The sequence below is a fragment of the Montipora foliosa genome, unplaced genomic scaffold (genome assembly GCF_036669935.1).
Source record: "Montipora foliosa isolate CH-2021 unplaced genomic scaffold, ASM3666993v2 scaffold_410, whole genome shotgun sequence".
Lineage (NCBI taxonomy): Eukaryota > Metazoa > Cnidaria > Anthozoa > Scleractinia > Acroporidae > Montipora > Montipora foliosa.
In genome coordinates, this window is record NW_027179713.1 from 157501 (window position 1) to 185000 (window position 27500).

The 27500-nt window shown below is 39.1% G+C and overlaps 1 protein-coding gene across 1 annotated transcript in view; it reads right to left on the bottom strand.

Moving 5' to 3' along the window:
- The window catches only part of LOC137988179 (cell cycle checkpoint protein RAD17-like), a 93304-nt gene that overhangs the window by 30212 nt on the left and 35592 nt on the right, over nt 1-27500 (bottom strand). The window contains exons 4-11 of the mRNA XM_068834232.1: nt 27331-27410; nt 25594-25668; nt 23125-23254; nt 22309-22463; nt 16694-16746; nt 12042-12167; nt 11880-11949; nt 3766-3877 (exon numbers count right to left, since the gene is read on the bottom strand). Of these exons, the coding sequence (XP_068690333.1) occupies nt 3766-3877; nt 11880-11949; nt 12042-12167; nt 16694-16746; nt 22309-22463; nt 23125-23254; nt 25594-25668; nt 27331-27410 (801 nt within the window). The remainder of the gene's footprint in view (nt 1-3765; nt 3878-11879; nt 11950-12041; nt 12168-16693; nt 16747-22308; nt 22464-23124; nt 23255-25593; nt 25669-27330; nt 27411-27500) is intronic.

Genomic DNA, 27500 nt, shown 5'->3' on the forward strand with positions numbered 1-27500 from the left:
AGAGTTGAAAGCCAGAACAAGACCCCACAAGTCAGTAAATCTCAAGAGACTTCATCCTCAGCCTGTAATTTTCAAGATTTTGAAAATCTGGAATCTTTAAATCGTAATTGTTCCAGTTTTGCAAAGAAACAATTATAGACTAGGATTATTGGTGCAATTTGTTAATCACGTTCCATAGCTCCCATCAAGATATTTCTGGAATTAAGAACATTCCAAAGGAACACTTGCAATGGGTTAAAAAAATGGCTAAGCGCTCAGCTGTTGTTGACGGTTTCCTACTGTATCGAGATGAATTGATGGAGGACCCGAATCACCACCGCGTTATGGTACCCAATGACATTCAACTTCAACGTCACCTCATACGGGTCTATCATGACTCACCCATAGGAATGCATCGAGGACATGAAGCTACCTATGGTGCCCTTTCACACGATTTTTATTGGCGAAATATGGCTAAGCATCTGAGGAATTGGATCAGGTGTTGCCCTGCCTGTATCAAATTTAAGTCTACTGATCCCAAACATGGACCAATGCAAATTCGCATTTTTGACCATCCTTTCAACACCCTTGGTATAGACTATGTTGGAAAGTTACCAACTACCTCATCTGGTAACAAATGGATTTTGACTGCTGTTTGTCCTTACTCTAATTTCTTGCATGCAATTCCAGTACCAGATAAGCAAGCAACTACTGCAGCACGAACTCTGTTTAACGATGTATTCCTGCAATATGGGTTTCCAGCAGTCTTGCAAAGTGATCAAGGGGGAGAATGGCTTAATGCAGTATTACGTCAGCTGACCAAACTTCTCTCAATTGAACACATTGTTACTACTAGTTACCGTCCACGCCTCAATGGAAGTACCGAATGTGTTCACAGATGGTTAAATGCAGCAATAGGAATTTACTGTGAAAAGTATCAAGAACGTTGGGAAGAATTCCTGCAGCCAGCCGCCTATGCTCACAATGTTTCTCCCATCCCTGGTACAGGTCAAATTAGTCCATTCTTTTTGGTGTTTGGGTGCAATGGTCGACGTCGCCTGAAGTAATAACTCTTGACTTACATGTAGAAACCCTTCCACGAAGTACCTATGCAGAGCAACTTGTGTCTCGTATGCAGAAAGCACAAAAGCAGTTTAACAGCATCAAAGCAGACATGAAGAGAACTCAAAGAGAGTATTATGATAAATCGTACAGAGAAATTCACATTCCTGAAGGAAAGCAAGTTTATGTCAGGAGACCACCTCCAAGTTCACAACCAAAAGGGTCAGACACAGGGTTTATTTGTCGATTTGATGGTCCTTACATTGTTACTGGACATGTTCATGGCCGCCAGGATCTATTAAGACTGCGACACAAATTCACTCAGGCTGAGCTTAAAACAGTCAACATTGAAAAGATCATTGTTGTACCCGATGAACTTTCAGATGATCTCACCACTTATGAAGATCAACTGCCCAACACAGAGACTGTTAAGCATTGCGAATTACCCACCCAACAGAGTTCACTGATTGACCCCGAATTGGCAAAGTTAGCATTTGCTTTTGGACAATATCTAAATGGTTTACCAAGCGCTCAAGCGTATGGGGAGAGTGAGGTTCGCTTTTCTTCTCGTTTTTGCTTTGGTGTTGCGACATCCCACAGATTATTCCCATCGAAGATTTTTAGGACTGAAATACAAAGTTGTGTTACAATTGTCTCGTCTCTGTTTACTTGCTAATTTCCCCACAAGCACGATTACACTTTTTAATGGTGTTGTGTACTCATAATATAGTCCAAGCATTTTAGCGAATAAAAAGGTTTAACCTATCACTAATTGCAACAGAAAGTAGCTCTGTGGTTTCATAAACAGAATTCCGTCCCCTACAACAAAGAAGTCTCAAAGTTGATGGGGAAAAGATTCAAGTGGATCCACAGTTTCTGTTGTTATTTCAGTGTCTTATTGTTGCCACCCAAAGTGAAACAGAGGATGACATGGGAATCATGTTCCAATATGAGCTGTGCAGCTATCCAACATCTTTGTTTGATGCTTCATTGACGCTTCATTGATGCCTCTCAAGTACAATGTGTACTTGATGGCGTGGCACTCCTTCATCGGTTTCTGTGGCCACAAGGATTTCCTCCTTATAGGGAAATTGGAAAGTGCAAGAAGAGTGGACACTGTGCTTGTGGGGGATGACACCGATCTGCTTATTTACTGTGCCATAACACAAAAGTAGACCCCATGAACTGTTTTTAAGCCTGCGCCAGGGCAAATTCAACAAGACAACACATCTGGAACATGAAAGTTGTGAAGGAGAAACTTGGTGAAGAGGTGTGCCACAACATTTAGTTCATCAATGCAATCCTTGGATGTGATACCAAAGGAGGCAGTGCGACCCAGTGGTTAGGGCACTTGCCTTGAGATGCAGAGATCCCAGATTCAAGACAAGCTCTGAACACTTGTCGAATTTCATCTTGGTAGTCCCTGGTTCAAGTTCTTGATTGCAGTTGTAAATATCCAACTGTTTTGACTCCGGCCAGTTGGGATTTGTAACAGTTGTTACACTTTTGTTACACTTTTTTTTTGCGTAAAAGATGCAATATGACGTCATCATAAATGATGTCAACTATCATCCCATCCCTATCAATTCTCAATATTTGAAGAGCTTGGGGGTTAACAGCCCTGTACTGGTCATGGAAAACCTGCAAAGTCATGGAATCTAAGAACTTCATTTTCCAGGCCTGGAAAGTCATGGAATTTTATGGTCGATCATGGAAAGTCATGAGAAATTATAAATATAAATCATTGCAGTTGTCAGGGATAAAATGAAATAAAGAAGAGTTTCTATCAAACAATTGGAAGTTTGACGGACAGAGGTCGTTAATTTATTCAAATTTGAATTGAGTTATGTCAGAAAATATCCCAAAATAAGGATAGTTTTGAAAATTTTGTTATGTGACAGCTAAACTTAAGGTTATGGAAAGCTAGAAACGGCCATGGAATTTGAAGAGCTTAAAAGCGTACGAACCCTTAGTAGGTTACTCAAGGTAGCCTCGTTTTCATGCTGTCCTTGTGGATGGTATTTGGTCTTAGTGAAAATTTGTATCTTCCCCTTCTTAGATTGTTCTAGACTTTTGATATGTTTATTCAGTGACATGCTTTTCTGAGATCAACGGTGAAGAAAAACCTGTGGCAATTTGTGATGTGTCAAGTAAATACATATATTGACTGGACTAATACGCACAGGGCAAACATTTTAAGGAGAAAAAAAGTTGGATTGTGGAAGTTGCAGTATTTACCGGGTATATATAAGTGATGTGAAAACTGCATTTGGAGCCAGACACTGAGTGTGAGGTGATGATGTAGCAGCCCAATCTGCTTACATTTCTTGGATAGATCGAGCAATTCGAAATCACTTCAGTGAAAGATTTCAGCCTGGACAAACAAGTAGGCTTAAGTTTTCAGTAATATTCAGTACTTTTTGCAATATAACAACAATTTTTTCTGGTTGATCAAGTTTCGAACGCTTCTCGCATACAGTAATTCGGTTACAAAAACACTTACTACAGAATAAAGGGCATGCAGCGCAAAAACAAGCACAGTGACTTTATTTTTTTATTGCATTTTTTAATTTCCCGTGCATGAATATCAGTTACATGTAGGCCAAGTTTGACAAAAATCTGGGTACATTAGTACATGTATGTCATTTTCAAGGGAATTACCTTAAGAAACTGAGCACTGGATGCATTATTTAAAATGTAATTTACGGGGTGGCGTCTTCTTACCTTGTACACAAAAGAACTGTAATCCATTTATGGCAGTCCTTATGTCTCCTCCACTATTCTGGGCTAACAGATCAATAGTTTCCTTGCTAGGAGGAAGGAAGGTTGATTTGTTCTGGACAAACAAGACACCAAGAGTTTAAACAATGAGGCACATGTATGAAATTCAGTGTTCAAAGTAAAGACCCCACATTTACAGTAAGAGGTTGCAGCTAAAAGGGTGCAAAACACAATATTGTTACAGCGTGGTGGAGTTGAATTCAGTAGAATGAAATTTGGTGGTGAGAGCCGCATTTGAGGCCAGAACTTTCAGATCTTAGTCCAAACAAGTTCCTCACTGCATGCCTAATTTCAGTTACCCTGTGGGTACATGTACATGTATTTGTATTTTCAGCCACAAGCACTTTCCTTATCTCTTTAATCGTGTTCCTATCAAAACTGTTATTAAAAAATATAATTTTACTGGTATTATCGGGGATACATGAAGATTGACAGACCTCCATTTAAATCTGTACTTTGGAATGTAATTATTTTTCACGAAACATTCTGCGTGTAAACCAATCAGGAGGGTCTATTTTGGTTGTGGTTTTCCCGACGGAATGATTCAGAAATCATATCAACCACAGACAGAACAGTCCGCAAGTTAACCAATGAGAAGAGGTCTTTCTGAGCTATTTTAATTAACATGCATGTCCTCTGGCGTTTATTTTAAGTACAGCTTTTACCTTGTCGCACACTTAAAATTGTACAATCGGGTTTTCAATTGGTTTAATTATATGTATACTGTCAAATGTCGTTTACTTCAAACTGCAATTGATCTCCTTTACTTGCATTGTCTCATTGGTATGTTTGCTGTGATGGTCCGAAAGAGAACTTCATTTGATTTTGTTAAACACAAGCAGAGATTTTATCAAAGTAACGCAGATATTCTCTTTGAAATATTATAATCCGCTTTTCACTTGAAACATTCTGATAGCTAGGTGATAAGACATCTACAGTATTTACATATCTCGTGTACATATCAAGCTTGACGTGTAAATCTACACTCACCAGGTTTGGAAAATTTGAAGACCTCAAATGTCTAAAACTTCAAGTTTAGTCTACAGTTTCCTAATCTTCCTCTTGTGTGTGTGTGTGTTTTCCTCGTAATTTTTGTATATTTTATTTGTAGTTTTCTCTTTGGGAGACTGATTCTGCCTTTCGACCAATCATGAAATTGTTTACAGAGATCACACATGTATCAATATCAACCACAGACGGAACAGTCCGCAAGTTAACCAATGAAAGGAGGTCTTTCTGATCTAGGCGTTATGCCCAACAAGCCGCAAGCACTTGTGTAGCCTGTGCGGGGCAAAATTATTATCGATAACGCCCTTTTCTCGATACGCACCAGCTCATTCTTCAAGTACTGTGACAGGGCGTTATAGAAAACGGGCACAGCATAGTCTACTCCGGAACGAACACAAGCTTTATAGAAAAGAACTAGATCTGAGGAGGGCAATCGCGCTCTTTTAAGTTGAACCAGGAGATACAATTTCTCACTAGCCTTCTTAATGATCTCATTTACATTCACGTTCCATGTGAGATTGTCACTGATAGTTAACCCTAACAATTTGGCGTTCTTAACAACCTCAAGCCCTTTGCCGTCAATAGTTATGGCGTCAAAGCACTCGGGATGGCGAGAAAAAGAAATGCGCATCTCTTTGCACTTGTCAGGATTAAGGACAACTCTGTTTGCACGAGACCACTCGATAATCTGATCATGCCCTGAGCGTTACTAAAAATTATGTCCCTTTTCGATTTGCTCCGAGGCCGTGGTGTGGTCCACAAATTTCCATAAATATGGAGAATTTGTTTCCAAGTCGTTGATGAAAAGAATAAACAACCACGGGCCCAATTTGGTACCCTGTGGTACCCCGGAGGGGACTGGACCCCACTCAGAGTAGCAACCCTTTGCTAACTTGATTTGCTGGGATGTATTTGAGAGGAAATCGATAATCCAGTTAAGAACACTACAGGGCATGACTAACTCTTCTGATTTATCAATCAAAATACGGTGGTACAAGTTGGTGGTACAAGTTGAAAACCTGATTGTACGATTTTAAGTTTGTGACGAAGGCCCCGTTTATATTCTCATAGGTTATAGCTGTACAAACAAACACCAGAGGACGTGTTCCAACTAAATATGTCTAGTATTGTAGGTATCGGAGAGGCTGAACATTTACGCACGCATGCGCTGACGGAATGTTTGAAGACGAGACAAGAAAAATATGCAGTACCTCTAGATGTGGCGCTGGAGCGTCGTACCAAACGAGTCATCCCGGGATTTCGGCCCGTGTGATCGCTTTTGGACCCAGTTGGCCCTTCGCTGCTTTCTGCTACCGACCTCGCCTCTCGGTACGGCATTGAGGGAGGGATATGTCGGCCCCTAAACCATATGAGACAAATCCCACACCTACTCACAGCTCCAAACTGCCCTTGTCATTACAATTTAACTTAAGATTTCGATGGCTTATATATTCAAGAGAATAGTCATTTTATCTGTCATATGGTAAGCACTGGAGTCGCAGATTACAAAGTGCACGCATGCGCCCTGCTCAAGGTAACATACATGCATGCATAAAACTTTATTTCATCTCGAATTTCAGAATAATATCTTCGAGACATTACAGCTAACATACATGATATATACAGATACATAACTAAATATGAAATAATATTTAAAGATATATTAATCAAAACGAAAAGCCGGTGTACAAAATCCGGCCCTGGATTAGTTCAGTGGTACAGGAAAAATCAGGTAGCGCATTTCGCAACATACTTAGTAAAAACGTAAGAAAAAGAACTAAGACCATAACTGGTTGTTCTAGGTTTATTGAGGGACAGAATGTAATTTCCACGAACATCATGCGTAAGAAGAAAACGGGAGAGAAAACGTATTTTTCATATATGCAGGACAAGCCTTTTCTTTCTTTAACTACTTTTATACAATAAAATGAGGAAATTTTGAATGCGCTTATTGCATAGAGATGTAGAGTTTGACTTAAGTGGTACATAAGAGGACAGATAATCGCAAATATAAATCTCATTACTCTCTTATTTACATTATACCGTTTCTTGGACAAGAAATTACTAAAAGGCCAGGCCGAATTTCCTATGATAAAAAGTCTACGTTAACAGCATGCACCTTGGCTACTCCTTAGTATCCGCCTAGAAATCTTCTTCTAGCTAATTTTTCCTCATTTGATGAGGACCAGTCTCTGCTTGCCTCCTTCATGCCCAAAAGGAATTCTGGGTAATTCGGCCGTTCCATGACAAGGGAAGACCCCCGATTCTCATTTCATAGATTTTCTTATGAGTGTGGAGCCACCCAGTCCTACCAGCAAAATACAGCATCGATTGAAGTTTTTAGCTTTCAAAGCTTGCTCAAATTGTATCGGTAGGTCCTGGAATTCGTCCACAGAAAGGCCAGAGAGACAACTTCACTGGTGCTGTGAACCGCCATGTTTACAACAGAGCAATTTAGGCGTTCCAGTCTGCATGAAATCATCTCTCACCTATGTCTCGATAAGACCAGACACGCACGATTCTTACGTTACGTTTATGCCCCTGTAGAATAAACCGAAATCTCAACTCCTTGTCAAAAGTTAACCAGCTTCTTAATATTTTTGGTAGGCTACAATACTCGTCACATTTGTTGGAACACCCATCGCCGTTTCCCCCTTTCTGAACGGGGGAAGGGGGATGTGGTATAAGCTACGATCTTGTAACACGATGATTCTGACCATTCGCTAAGTGTTCCAACTAAATATGTCTAGTATTGTAGGTTACATTATTATATTATACAAAATTCATGTACATAGTTCTTAACTTTTCCAATTGTTTTTATAAAATTTAAGACTTGTAAAAAATTACTTACATGTAATTCAGCTTTTGTGGCTGCAATGTGATTTTTAAATAAACTATCTATCTATCTATCTTGTTCAATCCCATGCATACCGTCGAATTTTCTTTCTGCAAGAAGAAAGGGATCGAAAAAGGAAGACTTACATTCCGACTTAAGTAGATTGAAGGAAAAATGATTCCGAGGAAAAATAAAGGATAATGATGTTAATACTCTCCAGGCTGTTAACAAATGCAAGGCAAACTACAAAAATGACAGAAGAGGAACATGCACAGGAACAGTCTAAAATGGAATGTTTTTTTCTTTGACTCCTCTTTTTTGGCAAACAGATAGAGGACTGTTGATTCTCTGTAGCCTGTGTGCGCAAGACGTTTTTTTGATTTATTACGGTAGCTTGTTACAGAAGAATAGTGGTCGCTTCCACAGTGTTGTTTATCTTTAGAAAATCGCTCTTGTTTCTGACAGATTGTTTTGAAAATTGTATTTAAGATAAAAATGTGTATAGGAAATTTATTTGTTCTCTGAGCAAAAATAAACGAACAGCAATATCCTGCCATTGAAAATAGCTTGTTCACGCCTTATGGGGTAATAATGATGGAAAGTAAATGTCCGTTTCCAAGATCCCTGATTAGCCTTTCACATTTGTTTAGCCACATTATGCCAAAATTGAGCATTTTTATTCTTTTGAGTGTCACCCTAAGAATCATAGCCGAAAATTATGGTGGTGTCAGTGCATTGTGCTCAAATTTAAGCCCTTTTCCTGCTCCTGCCCAAACAAGTTACCACCATGGGTTAACAACACAACATTTTTATCCTCCTAGTTCAATACAAGCAGCAACAACAACAAGCTCTAAACTCGAATCTTAGATCCCTCTCTGATCAGTTTGCTCTCTAGAACATTTTCAATTTTCATCTCTCTATTGGGTGAACACTCAATATAGTCTTGTAGAGACATTTTACTGGACATTTCATTGAAATTAATGAAAGATAACTTTTTTAGCATCATGCTTAAAAAATGCCCATTGTGCTGGCACAACTCTTGATGCTCTAACTGTACAGCAGTACCAAAAAATTGCTCCATTGTTAGAAAAGAAAGAAAACATCCAACCGGTAAGTGGGAATTTCTCCTTGATGATTAACTGGTTAACCAAATCAGATAGCCTACTTGTAATTGAAGCTGTGGAGAATAACTATATGTGACCCTGCAAATGAAGACAAGCCTATCATACAGCAATCTCCATGATCGAGCCACCGGTGAAACAAGGATTCGTCATGATTTATCTTTCTGAGTTTCCAAAGTTGATACCCACGGTCATCAAATGACACGACTAACCAGTGCTACTTTTCTATTAGGCTAAACTGGTAAAAGAAGCAAAAGAATCTAGCAGAAGGAAGAAGCCCATCCATCAAAAAGAAGCGCAAAGAGATAAGACCAAAGAAAAGGGAACTTTTAAAGAGTCGACTAATCAGGAACTTGAATTGTCAATTTGTTTCAGTGTGTGGGTGTCTGTATGTGCATGTGACTACGTCCTTAAAACTGGTGTACGGCAAATGCAAAATAGAGGCCTTTACATTTACTTATCTGACAATCTTTTATCTTCGAAATAAAAAGTAAAAAGAACTGACAACTGCATTGCTGTACATTTGCTTTTACACAAACTACATGAAATTGGCGTTCCCATGACATTCCACTTTGCCGGGTTCAGACTTTTCATCGTCTCATAAATTAATTCAGTTGACAGCTTCAACAATTCTGAGCTGGCACGCCTAGAACCCAGACCTAGTTGTTGCTGTAAATAATGGCAAATTAAATTCTAAACAATTTCAAAACCCTTCCGGAAGGACTAGTAAACGTTGTGAAAACTTAAAATTTCATTTACATTGCAAATATGACAACAAAAAACACAACTCAACCTTACAATAACAAATTTAATTTTTTTGAAAGAGGTGTAGCTAGGACAGCATCTCTGCAATCGCCTGGTAATCAAAACAGAGAAATTTCTCCTCACACGATAACAGACCGTCAATTAGTGACATTGCCCCACTCTAAGGTGTATGTGACGTACCAGAAAAAAAGAATTCAGTGAAGGATGCTACAATGCTATTTTTTCCCCTCAAACACTGCAAAGAGGTCTGAAAAGTAGCTTCCTGTTTGTCATTGTCAGAGTGTATAAAATATGGTAAGGTTTAGTATTCTCCACCGGGCTGTGTTAACAACTGGCTGTGAATAAATATATCATATTACATGGCTTTGTGATACACTTGTTATATCATACATTTTCGTGCTACATTTCATGCCAGTGCAAACACTAGACCCTGTCAGGCCCTCAATCTTGGCACCTTGGAGGCAAATCAGATTGCACTGAACGGTTTAGTACACTGTCAGGGCTTTTGATGAGTGTATTTTAAGCACCAAATTGAACTCGAAGGGCAGCTAATTAACAGCAACCTAGTGTAAACTGCAGTAGCTGCTAAAACCCAGTTACCTTGCAAACACAACAAGACACAACGTACATGTAAAGGAATCCTAACTTCAAATGAGCAGAAGATTGTGGTAGGAAAAGCAAGAAAAAGTGACTTGGGTAAGTAACAACCATCGTTTTAAAGCCTACTACTTTAAGACATTAATATTTTTTTAAAAAACAGTGTCTCCGGTGCATTCATAGGCTTGTTGGAAACAATCAAACATAAACACACACACAAGAGAAGGTGAACCTTTGACCTGTTTGACCTTCCCCAACCTGGTGAGAGGACGTTTCCGCTTGATATGTACACATATTGGATACCAGTACAGAAGTAGGTGTCAGTGAGAAAATCCTTATGCCAAAATAGCTAACAGGAAGTTTCAGGTGAAAACGAAGAAAACCACTATGTTCATTAAATATCATTCAATATCACGTCACCCCCTTTGTGTTGCATAAAATGCTCCTTTAGGCCATCACGTCGCATGAATACAACAGAGAAAGCAAACGAGATGAATTAATTTGCAAATTGAGTTAGGAATTTGTTCGAAAAACTTGACAAAAATTAGACGACACGGATAGGTCCAGATAGAATCGAACAAATTGACATAATCTGTTTTCAGGTAGGTTGGACTGTGCGTAAAATGAACATCCGAGGAAGTGTTAATTGAATACATAAGAAAGACTTCTTGTCATTGGTTAACTTGCGGACTGTTCTGTGGTTGATATGATCTCTGCAAACATTTTGATGATTGGTCGAAAAGCGGAATCATTCCGCCAAAGAGGAAACTACAAATAAAATATACAAAAATTACGAGTAAAACACACACACACAAGAGGAAGTTCAGGAAATTGTAGACTAAACTTGAGGTTTTGGACATTTGAGGTCTTCAACTTTTCCAAACCTGGTGAGCATAGATTTACACGTCAAGCTTGATATGTACACGAGATATGTAAATACTGTAGATGTCTTATCGGCTAACTATCGGAATGTTTCAAGTTAAAAGCGGATTATAATATTTCCAAGAGAATAACTGCACTTGATAAAATCTCTGCATGTGTTTAATGAAATCGAATGAAATCGAAAGCTCTCTTTCAGACCATCACAGCAAACATACTGTACATGTACCAATGAGACAATGCAAGCAAAAGGAGATGAATTACAGTGTGAAATAAAGAACTATAATCGAAGAAAATTCGACGGTATGCATGGAATTGAACAAATTGAAAACCCAATTGTATGATTTTAAGTGCGTGATGAGGTAAAAGCTGTGCTTAAAATAAATGGCAGAGGACGTGTTAATTGAAATAGATCAGAAAGAGCTCTTCTCATTGGTTAACTTGTGGACTGTTCCGTCTGTGGTTGATATGATTTTTGTAAACATTAATTTTCATGATTGCTCGAAAGGCGGAATCATTCTGTCGGGAAAACCACAATTAAAATAGACCCTCCTAATTGGTTTTCAAGCAGAATGTTTCATGAAAAATAATCACATTCGAAAGTACAGATTTAAATGGACGTACAGATATACAATGGACGCAAACTGATATTGCTAACACCTTCAAAAATTCACCACAGAGGACTGATTAACTCAGTCTATATGTACTTCTAAGGAATTGATTGCACTTTGACAAGAAAATTACGTGACTTTGTACATTGCTCCTGTAAGTGTATTCTGTAAATAATTATGTACACATACACAATGTATGCATGCAGTGTCAATAATAATAGTAGTATTTAGTCTACAAACCTGCTGAGATTCCAGGGATGTTATCCTGTTTATTGTTTTGACCAAGCTTGTGTGTGCAACAGGATTAAAACTGCAATTATTACATTCATTAATATTAAATTATAACAATATTAATAAAAACAACTCGCAATTTTGTCCCAACTGTTCATAAGTGATAGATACCTTATGTTCTGAATCCCAAGTTTACACTGAATATCTTTTGGAAGTAACTTGTGGACGTTGGAATCTCCATGGTGACTGTCTGAGACAATAAACACCACTGGACTTCGGCTTGTTTGCTTGTAAGTGCTAAAGTGAGGACCATTGCAAATTCCAAATTAATGAGACAGTATATGTACATTGAAAGTTGGGATCAACATTCATTCACATCCCCTTTAACCTACATGGAGGGCACACGCTGCTGATTTATATTAGCAAATAAGAAGCTATAACAAGGCCAGCAATAATAAAAAGCCTTCTGATATGACACAAACATTTGGTTTTATGAACAGAGTTGATAAATTGTAAATTCACCACCGTACAGGGATTCTGTACAGTTGGTCAATTTACATTATCAACTCCGTTGATAAAACCAAATTTTTGTGTACTACATGTACTTCCCCACTGATGCAGCACCACAGTTTCTTTAGAAACTACCCCCTTTATTCTTCTGACATGACGTTGTGTAACTGCATGCAGTTATGTTATATCTCCAAAAAACTGAACAGTGGCCATATATAGTCCTTTAAATAGTAACAATTACAGATTCTTTCAAAACTCTTTTCCCATGCATGCAAACACATGAGAAGAGGAAGGAATTCTGGGAGTGTCTTGTCAGGAATGCTTGGAAAAAGACGGGAGGGTATATCAAGAAGGTTAAGGCTTTGTGGGACCAGAAAGGTTTGAGTGTGAGGGAAGAACCCAGTTTGATTTGACAGCTGAAGTGCATCCAGCTGAATAATCTGTTGACTAAAATGGAGAGGTGTGAAGTTGAGAAGATAGTAAGGACATGAGATCAGATCGGAAAGGAGAATGGGGCAAAACAGAAGATGGAATGAATTGTTTGGAGAAAGTGATGATGAAGCATTTATGGAATTTGATGCTGAAACTGAGGACGGATATGATGCGACTCTGGTGCAGATGGTGTTGATACTTATTCCGAGGCTGTGGGTAAGAGAGATGAATCTGAGAGCGAGGTAGATTTTGAGGTAGCTGAAGGTGGAGTTGGAGAAAAGGAAGACGCAGTGGTTGAGGGTATCTACAGTGGGGTCAAGAGGTGGTTGATTGTTTTTATGTTGAGGGGAAGGAGAGAGCTGAAGAACAGGATGGTATTAGGGGAAGAATTAAGGATGGCATCAATGGAGAGGTCAAAGTGGTCGTGGAGAAGTTGGTTACTTTTCTTAATAATGATGGTCTTAAGGAAGCAAGCAATGAGGAGAGGGAGGTTTTCCAGAAGATGAGAGCAGTCTTTGGTAGTATTGGTGGTTGAGGCTCCTGGTTTGAAGCTCAGGATAGGAGGAGAGTGAATACTAGAGAGGTGAAGGTTGTGGAAGGGCTTATGCATAATCTCATGAAGGATGGAATGTCAGTGTTGGAGATCAATAAGCTTTTGGAAAGGGTGGGGCTGACAGGTATGAAGGATGGTGTTGGACAAAAATGTTTTTTGGCCGTGTCGCATGTTTTTGGGCCAAAGTGCCATCCAATTGTTCACTTTGCATGTCAATGGCCCCTGGTGCAATTGAATATAGTGGGTTACATGTTTTCTGGCTAAAGTTCATTCCCTCGGTTTGGTACTTCATGTACGAGAATAGTATGACAGCCATGGAAAATCCTCAGCCTTTTTTGTCAACGGTATTCTTGCTTACCTTAGCGGGTATATTTCACATATGGTACACCCATGAACCGGTATTTTCATGTAATGCTCAAACACTACAATTAAGTTGCCTGATTACAATTTTTTGTTTCAAAACTTAAGTTTGATTCTCTTTCTCCTGAGTCAATTAAGGAGAGTTCTTTCTGGATTTACCTGAAAGCACCAGTGGTCATGAGGTGGATTCAATTTTTTCCATGATCAGTGTGCTCAATAGTTAAGAGCATCATCACTGCAAGGTTTTGAAGATTTCCTCTTTGAATTACTTCAAACAGCTTGATTTCTGTCGGCCAAGCTAGAAAGTCAAGAACCAGCCTATGCCTAAGTGAGTGAAAGCCAGATTGGAGAGGAGAAAGAAGCCTATATGTTCCCGTAAATAGTTGTAGACCATATGGTGGACAGCCAGTTCAAGTAGATGTATCTTGGAGAAAACGGGAAGTACTAAGATTGGCCGAAAGTTCGATGGATCCGATTTCAAGCCAGCTTTGTGAACTGGCATGACAATAGCATGTTTCCAATCAGCCGGTAACATTCCTTCATTGATTGTTCGGTTCATAAGTAGCATTAGGGGTCCCACCAGAGCTTCAGCCCCATCCTTTCGAAGCTAAACAGGAATATTGAAAAGGCCAGATGATTTCTTGGAGTTCAGTGTTTTCAGTTGGTTGTAAACAAACTCCAGCGTTACACTGTATTTGTGACAAACTAAATTGTGCACCTGTCAGTAGTTGAGGAGAGCAAGGTGGGACATCTGGCACTGCTAGAGTCTGCCGTAGATTTGCTATAATCGATTTTAAAAAAAATGCAAAGTTGGTGATATCTTCACCATCAATTTCCAGAGATTGAATTTGGCCAGCTTTAATTGTATATCACTTCTGCTTGCAGATGTGATTGCACTCCATAATTTACTAGAATGGTTCTTATTTTCTTAAATCAGGTTAGAATAATACGCCCTTTGATCGTTACAGTTGTCTTGTTTCTGAGTGATCGATATTCTTGCCAGCCATAAGATGATCCAGTCTTTTGTGCCTCTTTGTGATGAAAGTTTTGTTGAGGAATTAGTGCTCTTATTTGATCAGTCATCCAAGGGAGCATGTTAGAACAGACTCTTCTTGTGCGCGTTCGTGCATGTCGATCAGCAGTGGTGACAAAAATGCCTTTAAAAGAAGCCCAAACCTCATCGACCATGAGAGAGGTGCTTATAAGATCCCAGGAGGTAGAGTGTAGATCTCTGACGAAATTTGGGACTGAGTAGTTCATAAAACTTTCCTGATGATGTAAACAAGCGAATGATCGCTAATGGAACATTCTAAAACACCAGAATCAGAGATCTTCCTTTGGTTTGTTGTGAACGCTAAATCTAGAAGTGTGGACGATCGTTCAGCAATCCTCGTTGGTTCTTTGATAAGCTGAATATTAAGTTGATAAACTTTAAATAACATGCACAGAAGGACTGATCTCCTTGCATGACTCAGGAGAACGAGAATCAAACTTGAGTTTCGAAATAAAAATATTCTAGTCAGGCACCTTAATTCAGATCTCTTGTTTGAGCATTACATGAAAATACCGATTAATGGATGTACCATATATGAAATACCCGCTAATGAAAGTAAGAATACCGTTCACAAATAGGCTGAGAATTCACCATGGACGTCAGACTATTCTTGTACATGAAGTACCTTCCTCTAAAGGAATGTTACGCTGACAAGTCAAGGCGAGGATATTGCACCAGCCGAAAAAAGGGGAACTGTTCAAATGAAATGAAGCAACTGACTCATAAACACGCGAAACGACGACATGAATTATTTCAAGCCCGAAAACATAGAGACTGCCACATTGAATCCCGACGTCGCCCATCAACATGCAAACCGAGGGAATGAACTTTAGCCAGAAACATGTAACCTGCCATAATCAATTGTACATAAGGCCATTGACATGCAGTGACCAATTAGATGGCACTTTGGCCCAAAAACATGCGACACGTCCAAAAAACATTTTTGTCCAACATCACCCTTCATAGACAGGGAAGAGAAGGTAACAAGCTTGAGAAGAAGAAACCCAGGTGGCAAAGAAGGATTCAATGAGAAGAGCATTGTGGAATAGTGGCATGATTTGGCAAAAAAGAAAGAAAATCACAAAATCACTTGCTACGCAGGCTAGAAGAAGGGTGGCATCGATGGAGAAGTCAAAGTGGTTGTTGAGCAGTTGGTTCCTTTTCTCAATGATGAAGGTTTTAGAGTGGCAAGCAGAGAAAGAGGAGAGGAGAGGAGAGGACAGTGAAAAGAACAACGTTTTCCAGAATTTGAGAGCAGCTTTTGGTAAGGAGGAGTGGATTGAGGTGCCTGGTTTGAAGCTCAGAATAGGATTCGCTGTGGAAATTTTTTCCTATACTGGAAATATTAAGTAGTGTAGACAAATAGAGTGTAGTTGACTTTCTTTCTTCAAGACATTTGGTCCTGATCTGCAGTTATACAATGTATGTACTAAACAGGCCTTTTGCAGGTACAAAAACCACCAAAATACTGGAATGGAAATTGCACACTGGGATCTGAAACAAAGCAAGTTAACCCTTTTACGCCTGGACCGGACATACCATTTTACTCGTCAATGGGAACCCCCAGGAGTCAATGGGTTAATTTAAATTTTCTTTGTTTTAGATGCCCCAGTGAGCAACTGCATTCCAGTATGGCTGTTTTTGTACCATGTGATCACTACGTTGTACAGGCGCCTATTCAACAAAAATATTCTTACTAGACTAATACATGCACCTGGCTCACTATGTCATGTCAGTTAAGATTTCTTCACTCTTAAGGCACTCTGCCAAGGACCCTTCCTTTCAACGGGTTTTAATTACCAAAGCACTTTGTTCACTACAAAAAATTGCTATACTGTATCAGTAGCTGCAACGATCACAAAAAAGAACCTATATACATATTAAAATACTGGTATTGTATGTTGTGAGGATTACCTCAAAACTTCATGAAGTTTAGTAGCTTCTCTAAAAAATATGTTAGGGAGATCCTGCAAAAATAAAAGCGCTGAATATTAATGATAAAAATGGTTTTACATGTAAGGTAGGTAAGCACTTTCCGAGCCAATGACCCAACACGCCGGTGCTTATCCCCAGTTTCCATAGCATTAAGCGACTACGAGTAATTTTAACTCCCCCCTGGATGGGATGCTAGTGCAGGGTTACCCCCAGCATTACGCCAGTACCCATTTATACACCTGGGTGGAGAGAGGCACCGTCAGAGTAGAGTGTCTTACTCCGGAGTCGAGCACACCAACCATGAGGCCACCACGCCTTCCCCCCCCCCCCCCCCATGTACTTAATATTTAATCATTAGTTTTCCCTTAAAGTGCACTAACCTCAAATAATTACCTTTCTTTATTCAGCTATAAATGTATCTTTCCACCTTCAAGCAAGCATTCTTTTTGCCATTTTCTCCTCTCAAGTCACCACAAATAGCCATAAATTTCATGACTGAGCTGAAAGAAGCATAGGTCTATTCTACAGGTATTTTATCTTTGCTTGCTTGTTGAAGGTGGAAATATTTAGCTGAGTAAAGAAAAATACTAAAGGTTAGGTGCACTTTAAACTGTACTTGATTTTGTATACAGAGACGATTGCGGAGACTCATTACAATCTGCTCATGAGTTTTAGTTCATAACACAGAGACATAAAATAAAAATAGGTACGCATTGCGTATGTGTGGTAGTGCCATAACTTGACACAGTGCTTTATTCCAGAACTGTCAATTGAGCTGCGTTTTGTTTTCCAGAATGTAATATGTAAAATACTAAACCCAGAAAGATTGAAGGACATAAATGGGAATCAAGAAACATTGGCTTCAAGACTGACATGACGCTCAACTTCTTTTTCACGGCAAGTTTAGGTGCGTAGTCTGAGCGTTGGACAGTTCCACGACAAAAGTTCATTGAAGTTAACCCCTGTCTGCCGTGGTTAGTACATGTATGTGGATGGGCGACCTCAAAATATACGACTTGCTGCCGGACACATAGGAGCAAAAATTCTATTTCAATGCTCAAAATGCGAACTAAGTATGTACAGATTTATGCAAAACAACTTTTGATACAAAAGTAAAGAAATATTGATACACAGTTTTAAGGAAGAGCACAAGGGAGTTTTGAGGAAGTGTCCATCAAGAATAAAAAAATTGCCATCTGCAACAAAAGTGGCGACATGAAAACATATAGAAAACAACATAAATTTTGTGCCACAAATATGTTGAAAGTGACATCAAATTTCAGCTGCTGTCTGTGAACAAGTTATCTTGCGTGTTACTATGAATACATCTATGTGAAAATGATGGCAAGACATCGGATTGTTGTGCGAATTCAACACAAAGATCACAATCGTCTAACTCGTGAAGTTGACCATTGTTTCTGCAAAGTCAAAAATTCACTCTTCTAGACGAGGTCATGTATCACCAGGCAATTCTATCGTTTTGGAAATAGAAACTGCTTTATTCTTCAGCAGTGTCCCAAATACTTGCCGATTTTGGGGCCTATTAATTTTGTTGAAAATTCAAGCACGCTTCCATCATTCGTGTTTCACCCTCTTATTTTACGGTGTGGCTGTTAAATGACATGAGGATGAGAAAACTTTAAGGCTTTCAGCTTTGTTTTCTCTCTCACCTAACTCACAGGTGGCTTCCGCTTCTGTATTTTAAAAGAAAAGTGGAGCAAAAATCAAAAATTGCGTGAATAAATTACATGAGAAGAAAGAGGCTATCTGTGAAATCAACAGACACATTGGCCAATATAATCTTCATGTTTACCTATCAGCAAAATTTAAGTAGTATTGCCGAACGTGCACTTGCACTCAATGACTAAAAGATTTCATTTTACATATGTGAAAACTAAGTTGCAATTTTGTTTCGTTCAATTCAGAAGAGCTCATGTTTTCTATTCCTGTCCAGACAAAATTTTTGAGCGCAGCATCATGGGAATTTCAACACAAACAAGCTGATGACATCTACATTTTTTGCTGATCGATCGCAATGATAAAGATAAAAATAGTTTTCTTCTGTTTTTCTTTCCATTGCAAGGAAATTACTGTTGAATGTTTTTCAATGCAGATAGAGAAGTTGATCCGGTCTTTGAGAGTAAAAATATTATGGTCGACTGGTGAATTTTTTTGCTTTTTTATTTGACATGCAGAATGTCTGTAGAATGCGAGACAATCTCCGTACAAGTGAAAAAAGAGCGATTTTGACATTTAAGAGTTTAAATATGTCTGTTAATTTGCCAATAACGTACTCAAAGAGTGTCATTTAGAGTTTCCCGCTGGCTGAAGCATTAAAGCGGAAAACAGTTTTCTCACGCTGGAAAGCCTGGGTCGTGGTGCATGTCTGGCTTTGAGACATGCGCACTTAGCACATGCAGTTTTTGTCTTTTACCGCCTTAGTGCAAGCTTTAAAAGTGCCATGTGGTACACATTTTCATAAATGTTTTATACAAATATCATCAGAAGTGTTCCTAATTAGACTTGACATGACTTGAATATCAAGTCAAGCGCTCAAATGCCTTGAAGCACATAATGTGAGCCCAGGACAGTCAAGATCAAATGCAAGCGAAGAGGGAAGAGGAAAGAGTACCAGCTTGGGCTCAAACACTACTCGATGCACAAAAAGAATCCAATCAGCGCCTCAAATCGCTTGAGCAGGAGATAAAGGACAGGGAAACGTGCGAAGAAGAAACGGGAGCCTTCCCCCATGCCCGAATTCAAGTACAAACGGAACCAGATTCAGTTTGACATTCACAAAAGTATCATGGAAAAGATCAAGAATACTTCCAATATGTCCGACGATGAAGAACGGCGTGCTACTCATGAATGAAGGTCAGGACATTTTAGTCCAACGTGACAAGCACATAAAACTCGCAGAGAAATATGGTTGGGAAACCATTGATTGCTACGTGGAAGAGCCACTAGCTAGCGACTCAGACGACGACATATACCCAGAACACTAGAAGTACTTAGCCTTTTGTTGAGGAACAGGAAACAGCAATTTGCCATTTGGTTTGGCTACGGCTCCTTTTGTTTTTACTAAGATTCAAAAAGCCCTACTAAAACACTCGCGTGCCCAAGGGATATGCATTTCTGATTACTTAGAGGATGGGGTTGGGGGTCACTGATCACTACAGGAGGCAAAGCTAATTTCTCAGACAGTACGAAATGGTTTTGTATGGCACCCTGAAAAGAGCTCCTGGGACCCTACCCAGTGTGACGAAGTCTTGGGGTTTATTGTAAATCTTGCTGAAGGATATTTTCGAGTCCCCGAAAGAAGGATTACAAAACTTAATGCTTTACTACATAACATTGGCGCCAAAAATTACACGATCACTGCTCATGACATAGCTAGATTGACAGGTACTATAATATCAATGGGACTCGCACACAGGCCAATCACTAGATTATGTACTAGGGGGCTGTAACACAACCTGATGTCCACAGCATCATGGAGCGAAACAGTCCAACTGAGTGATGAAGCCATAAAAGAGATTATGTTTTGGCCAAGCAGTATAGAGGAATGCCACGGACAGAAAATCTGGTTGTCCGATCCTCAGCCTCAGATTCTGTCATACTCCGATGCTAGCCAGAGCAGTTGGGGAGGTTATTGTGTACAGATCAAAGGCCAAGTCGCTATGGGAGCTTGAACCCCAGATGAAGCTAACCAGAGCTCCACATGGAGGGAACATATGGTGCTTTCATCCTTTGCTCCACAGCTTCAAGGTATTTGAAAGAAGTTAGACACCGTACTGACAACAAGAATGTTGAGTTAGTCCTGCAGATCAGCAGTTCATCAAAGCCGATCCATGCTGAAGTAATAGCTATTTTTAAACTGTGTCAAAAGTGGGCTATACGACTATACCCAGAATGGGTTCCGCAAGAGTTAAATAAAGAGGCTGACTATCTGTCACGTCAGACGGACAAGGACGATTACATGTTAAACACAACACATTTTGCTGCCTTGGACATCTTATGAGGCCCCCACACAGTCGATAGATTCTCGTCATACAAGACCCGGCAAATCCCTCGCTTTTGTAGCAGATGGCTAAATCCATGTATAGTGGTAGTAGATGCATTTACTGTGATGCCATATCTTGCTCTAGGCCAAAAACAGAAAAGCTTAACACTAAAATACTGCACAACCCTGAGTTGGCTGCACTTGCCTCCGACATTCCTAAGAATATACTACAAGAGAAAGCTCCAAACACAGTGAAGAAATATGCAGATGCTTTCCAGCGATGGAATTCTTGGGCAAAGAGCAAAAGGCAGCAAGCCCTGCCAACTGCAGGATATGAACTGGCACTACACTAAGCATTTCTCATAAAGAGTGCAAAATCAATGGCTACAATCTATGCTGCTGTGTACGAAATAGCATGGGCCCATCAATAATTGTCACTGGCTTCCCCAACTAAGCACCCAATCATCAAACAGATGATGGAGGCTTCAAAGAGAATTATTGGGACTCAACCTAAAAACCCAAAGCGGCCACTGGAGGTTCAACATGTAAAGAACATCATTGGCAAATTTGGAAGTGGTGACCTCAGTAACTTACAGACTACGTGTCTTGTGGTATTGGGCTTCACTGATTTCCTACGCTGGGATGATTTATAATTATCGAGACTGAGGAGAGAAGATTTGGAATTAGAGATAGAGTATAATGAGATTCTTCCTGGGAAAAAGGAAAAATGACCAATACCGAGAGGGTTCCTGGATTTTAATTGCAAGGACATCAAACTCTACCTGTCCGGTACAACTTAACTGCAGGAAGGGCAACACAGCCCAAGCGATTTTGTTTTCAGAAAGATTTTGCACACTGCAAATGGCATGAGTCTCAGGAGACAACAAATTACCTAGCGACTCTCAAGCACGGGTATATCAGAGCGACTCATCCAGTGGCACGGTGGCTGGCAATCAGAGACCTCAATGAATGTGTACACACAGGAAACTAAAACTGCACTTTGGTTGGCCTTGGGGCTGTTATTTATTAAATTGATAAGATTAAGAGAACAATATATCCTCTATGCTTTATAATTGCGATAGTAGGCATTCTTGGCAACCCAGCGTGAGAATTAGAGTTTCTCGCTGGCTGAAGCATGAAAGAAGCCGGAAACAGATTTTTCACGCTGAGGAGCCTCGATCGTGGCACATGTCTGGCTTTGAGACATGCGCCCTTACCGTATGCAGTTTTTGTCTTTTGCCACCTTATTGCAAGCTCCCTCCCACCTACCTGGTGTAGTGGTAGATATGGGCATTGCAGACAGTGTTTAATAGTGACATTTTAAAGCCAGTAGTACAGTTGCGAAGTTAATTTGTAATGATAGTTGTGTTGTGTTGTGTTGATAAAGGCACTGCTGCACCAGAAAAGAAAGGGAAAAGGTGACAAGTGGGCCGCAAACAAACATCAATATTATTGTTGTAATTCAAGAAGATGCAGACCTACAAATCTTACACTCACTCACTCACTCACTCAGACAGCCCCGATGACAATATGGTAGAGCACTTATCCTAAGTGCACTACCACAAAAATAACATGCTTTTAATTGAAATACCTCTATTAATAATATCTTCTTGTCTGCACTTTGACTGCTTTTTTCGCCAAATATTGAAAGCGTTGGATACTTGTTGGCTCGCAAAATAAAGTCCTCAAATTTCTTCAGCTGAGATTGGCTAAAGTTTCTCCAACTTGAGTATTCATTAAATTCTCCTGAAATAGAATATTTTCTATGATTCATAGAATCGACAAACAAATGAACTACATGTAACTTATGCAGGTGTCATGGCAATGTCAAAAGCTGCTGTACATTGTATAAGACAACAAAAAAAACTCTCCTACACCAAAGGCACTCCCCTATGGGCCAGGGAGAAGGGGACCCAGTATCTTTAATTCAAGACTCAATTAACTTTACTTAAAAGGCTATCGTGACCTGACAGAAACCTTTACAGATCTTCAAGGTCATGGCTCTGAACTGGTTGTGGTTCAATGCATAATGTCCCTCTGATATTTGAATCATGAGTCCAATGTGCTTCAAGAGAAGGTACATATCCATGGTAATGGTTGCTGTTTTAAAGAGTTATTCAACAACAACTAATAATTACGTTAATTGTCTTAATTTATCCTTGACTTTTTCATGCTGCATTCCAAGGGAGTTTGCTGTTGCTGCCAGACAGAATCAATCACTAAATTTTCTGACACTTTCTGTCAGTTGATTTTGTTTAAAAAAGAGTGTGGTCACCACCTTTTAGATTTCCATCCTGCTCTTCGTCAACAAAGAGTAGTTTATTAAGTAAACTTATTTACAAAAGTTTTCATTTATGGAATTAAATTTTAAGCAGTTTCAATAATTTTAATTAATTTTATGACAGACCTTCAGTCATACCACTAACAGGATTTATCCATTCTTGTAGTTCTAGGCCCAGTTCACTTGCCAACACTTCCATTGTTGCTGTTTTGCCTGATCCAGCGGGTCCAGTCAAAAGCAAGACAGCACTGGATCCCTGAATGAAGCAATAACATTTTATCATTGTAAAATTCATTAATAATTCATAAGGCTGACAGCCAACAGAAACATACTATTCAGGTCACGTGTTGCTTTGTAAATCCCGATAAAGTTCAACTGTCTGAAAGCACCTGGAGGGATTGAATAGATAGCAGGAAAAGGCTGGGGTTGATGAATTTTTAATTAGTTGAATTATCAATAGGATTAACTTTTATAAAGATCTCCAGCTCACCTAATTAGTATGCCTAACTTTAATAAAGACAAAGTTAACTGAATAGAGTGTAATGCGAAGTGCTCGATTTCTATACCATATGAACCATGTGAGCGTTAGCCCTACTGATGGAAATGGGCCCACACAAGGACTGAGAAAAACTCTGATCAGGGTGGGAAATGAACCCACGACCTTCGGGTTAGATCTCCGCCCCTCTACCGACTGAGCTACAAGGTCAGATGGGAGCAGGCCGTGGGAACTGAAGATGTTAAAGTCACGGCAATGAACATGTACAAGTACAAGGAAAGGTTACGTTTATACAAACGTTGGCCGTGTAGCACTTATATTTTAAACAGAGTTAGCTGAATAGAGTGTAATGCGAAGTGCTCGATTTCTATCCCATATGAACCATGTGAACGTTAGCCCTACTGATGGAAATGGGTCCACACAAGGACAGAGAAAAACTCTGACCGCTCACATGGTTCATATGGGATAGAAATCGAGCACTTCACATTACACTCTATTCAGTTAACTCTGTTTGAAATATAAGTGCTACACCGCCAACGTTTGTATCAACGTAACCTTTCCTTGTGTTTAATAAAGACAAGTCCTGTAAATTTGTACAAAGTTTATTAATCGATCACAAGTTTGACATTTCAATCACAATAACTATTATGTAACAATTTGTCAGCCTTGTTGACAACGTTTAATGTATCCTCTCGTCCAGTCTCACACAAATGACAGTTAACCGCACAAATTAACAAATAAAGCGGATTAGACGGATAACGCTCTCCATTTTTATTGGCCACTTCATAAACAAACTTGCTCAACCAAAAGTATAGCGTATTTGGCGACATGTGCTCTAGTGAAACCGTCAGATTTTGAACATCTTCGCATTTGAGACCCAGCCGCCACTCCAACAACTTCTGACATTGCACATTTATTTTGCTGTCGCTGCTGCCATTCCTCCAAGACTTTTCTTCCCTATTTAGTGTTGTATTGTGTTGCTCTCGGAGTGGCTTCCGACACAAAACTCGTCTCTTCTTTTTTACCCCTTGGAGAGCAACACCAACCAGCCATGTTTCTACTACAAAAGCTCTACTCAGTGCTGAGTATTTCCAAACTCCTATGGGACAGCTCCATGCCCACGTGATTAACATGACAAACACATTCTATTGTTTCATTTTACAAGTAAGATAAAAACATTGTATTCACGTCTGACCTTTATGGGCTTTAAACGGCCATAAAGGTCTCCCGCTCATAGTTGGAAAAAGCATAACTAGTAAAAAGAAGGGCATGTTAAATAATTTCAAATTACCAGATGGTCAACATTATCTGGCATTACCAAAATTAATGATTATTTTATCCAGAATAAAATGTCTTAGGGATGCATTTATTTAGTAATACTGTAATTAAAATATTATCCCTTTAAGGGCTTCTCCTATTCCTTTGAATCAGAGTGCTTGGTTAAACATATGTGGTGGAAAAAACCTGCCACTTGGAAAATCCCCTTTTAGAATACAGTATAAACGTACAAAATGTCATGTAAACTTATAAAAATTATTAATACTGTTTTATTTTTATATTACTGGTACTTAACCAAAAATACATACCGTAGTTAACACCAATAAAGTTACTATAAATGCAGGTTCTGTCCAACCTTTGACCCAGATGATTTTGGGGTCATTGATGAGTTCAGTAATCCCGGGTCAATGGGTTAACAAAATTAACATCTACTGTACTCCCAATCAAAAACTAGGTCCCCTTAAATAGCCCAAGCCTCCCAAGAGCAGCATTTATCAATTTTACTTTGTCTAACACTAGGCAATTCACACCTAAAGAGCCCCAAATCAGCGAGTCAAATCATCTGGCATTAACCAGAGTACAATCTGTAAGTCTGCCTCTCAGATGGGGAAGGCTAAATTATCCCACTGACACCTCAAATGCCCTAGGATGCCCTCAGTTCACCAGTAAAATTGCCTGACATTAGACAGAGTAAAATCTATTAAGTCTCTAACTCTAACGGGTCATTGGGTTAAAGGTGAAAGGGTTAAAGAGCTCAAGCAAAAGAGAGAAAGAGAGAGATATAGGGTTACATGTAAAAGCCCTGAGGAAAAAAAACTTACTTGTTTACATGACAAATTATCCAGAAGCCAGCTACGGACTTCAGCCACCTTTTTCTTGTGAACTGCAAGTTCTCCCTGAGAAATAGGAGCAAATTGACCTTATGTTAAACACACTGAGAAGATAAAAATGTTATCCTTATAAGGATTACCTACGACAGCTGGAAATGAGAGAAAAGACAAAAGACATCCAAAACATTTTTCTGCAACTGGGTGGGAGATACTACATGTAGATCACTGAAAAAGATTCTAGAAATGCATTAATAAAGCTGCCTCTTTGGACTGGTAGCTCAAAATGTTTGGGCCATATTCTTCTTCAGTTGATACATTTGCTCTTTGGAAGAATTAACATTGATCATGTACTGTACTTTAGTCAACTAAAAAAAACTTTTCAGTACTGTTATAATAATTATGTATTAGAAGATTTCCAAAATTGTTACTGTCATGTTTTTATCTAACTGTTAAATAAATGTTACTCTTGCCATCTTTTCCATTGTAAAATCAACGCTTAGAACTCTTGAAGCTTCTAAGTTGTATAAAGTGCCGCTGCTATAAAAAAACCACTTCCTTTTTTTCTTCAGATGTTGAAAGCGTGTTTGCGTAATTTAATTGACCCTTTCACTCCTGTAAGGGCCACTGAGACTTATAGATTTTACTCTGTCTAACGCCAGACTATTTTACTTGTCAATGGGGAACCCAACAGGAGTGAAAGGGTTAACATCTGACTGGCAAAATGTTGAGCTTTGATTTTTATCCAAAGGCCGTTTCCTTTGAGTGTAAGTTTGGATTTCAAGGTCCGCCATTATACTCACGTTCAAAACTGACTGACTGGACCTCAGAGGGTTGGATCCAGGGAAAAGTGGCATCAAAGGCTCACTAGCTTAAAATTTCAGCGTGTGAATGCAGCTTGTTATAAATGCAAAACTCCTGTGATGCATAATTAATTCTGCAGCGTACACACACGCAATTGCATTCTTAAAGTGCCCCTAACCCTTCAACTTTTTTCTTTTTGGTAGATTTTAACATCTTTCAAAAACTTATTTTCGAAAAAAATTCAAAAATATTGAATCCGGGCTTTTTTTACGAGCGCTGAAAGTGGAGGTGGTCTTGACTATTTTTTCACCTACATTGTATCGTTCGCATTAGTCCCCTGCCCCCTTTGTCGGCAGTCGAACTTTCTGATAAAAGTTCTTGATTTTCTCGTTGCTCCGTCTCTATTTCTTGAAAATCCAGGCATTCCGAATCATCCGAAAGATACTCTTCTGTACTTGAGTCGGAAAACTCTTTGGAAGAGGACATATTTTCAGACCAATTGTAAGTTTTCACAAATGTGATGTGTGATATGTTATGGAATGGTGTCCTTTTCTTACGTCACAGCTAAAAAAAAGTGTTACATATTAGACGCTTCTTATTGGCTTGTTCCTAACGAGCCCACGAGAGAATAATTTGTCCAGCGGGGCTTATAGCGCGCAGAAAATTACAAATTTCATTAACTTCAAGCGCTCATAAAAAAAATAAGGATTAAATATTTGTGAAAATTTTTTCCAAAAATTAGTTCTTGAAAGATGTCAAAATCTAGGTAAATGTCTAAGTGACATTTACCTAGTTTCATTTACAGCTACCTGTTTTTGGAAGGCTGCAATATGGAAACACTCCCTAGAAACTCACATGCCTTCTGACTACTTATTGAAAAGACAATAATTTTCATTATTCAGTTGTTTAGTTCTTGCTTTTCTGTACCTCAGATTTTGGTTTGTACTTTTCCAACCATAGATAATCATCATCTTTTTTAGCTTTTTTCACAGCAGTATGAGTGGTATCTATTGTTAGAAAGAAAATTCACTTAATCAGTTTGAATTAAAACAATAGCACAACAGACACTTCACTGTAGAGATTTTGGCTGCAGTTTG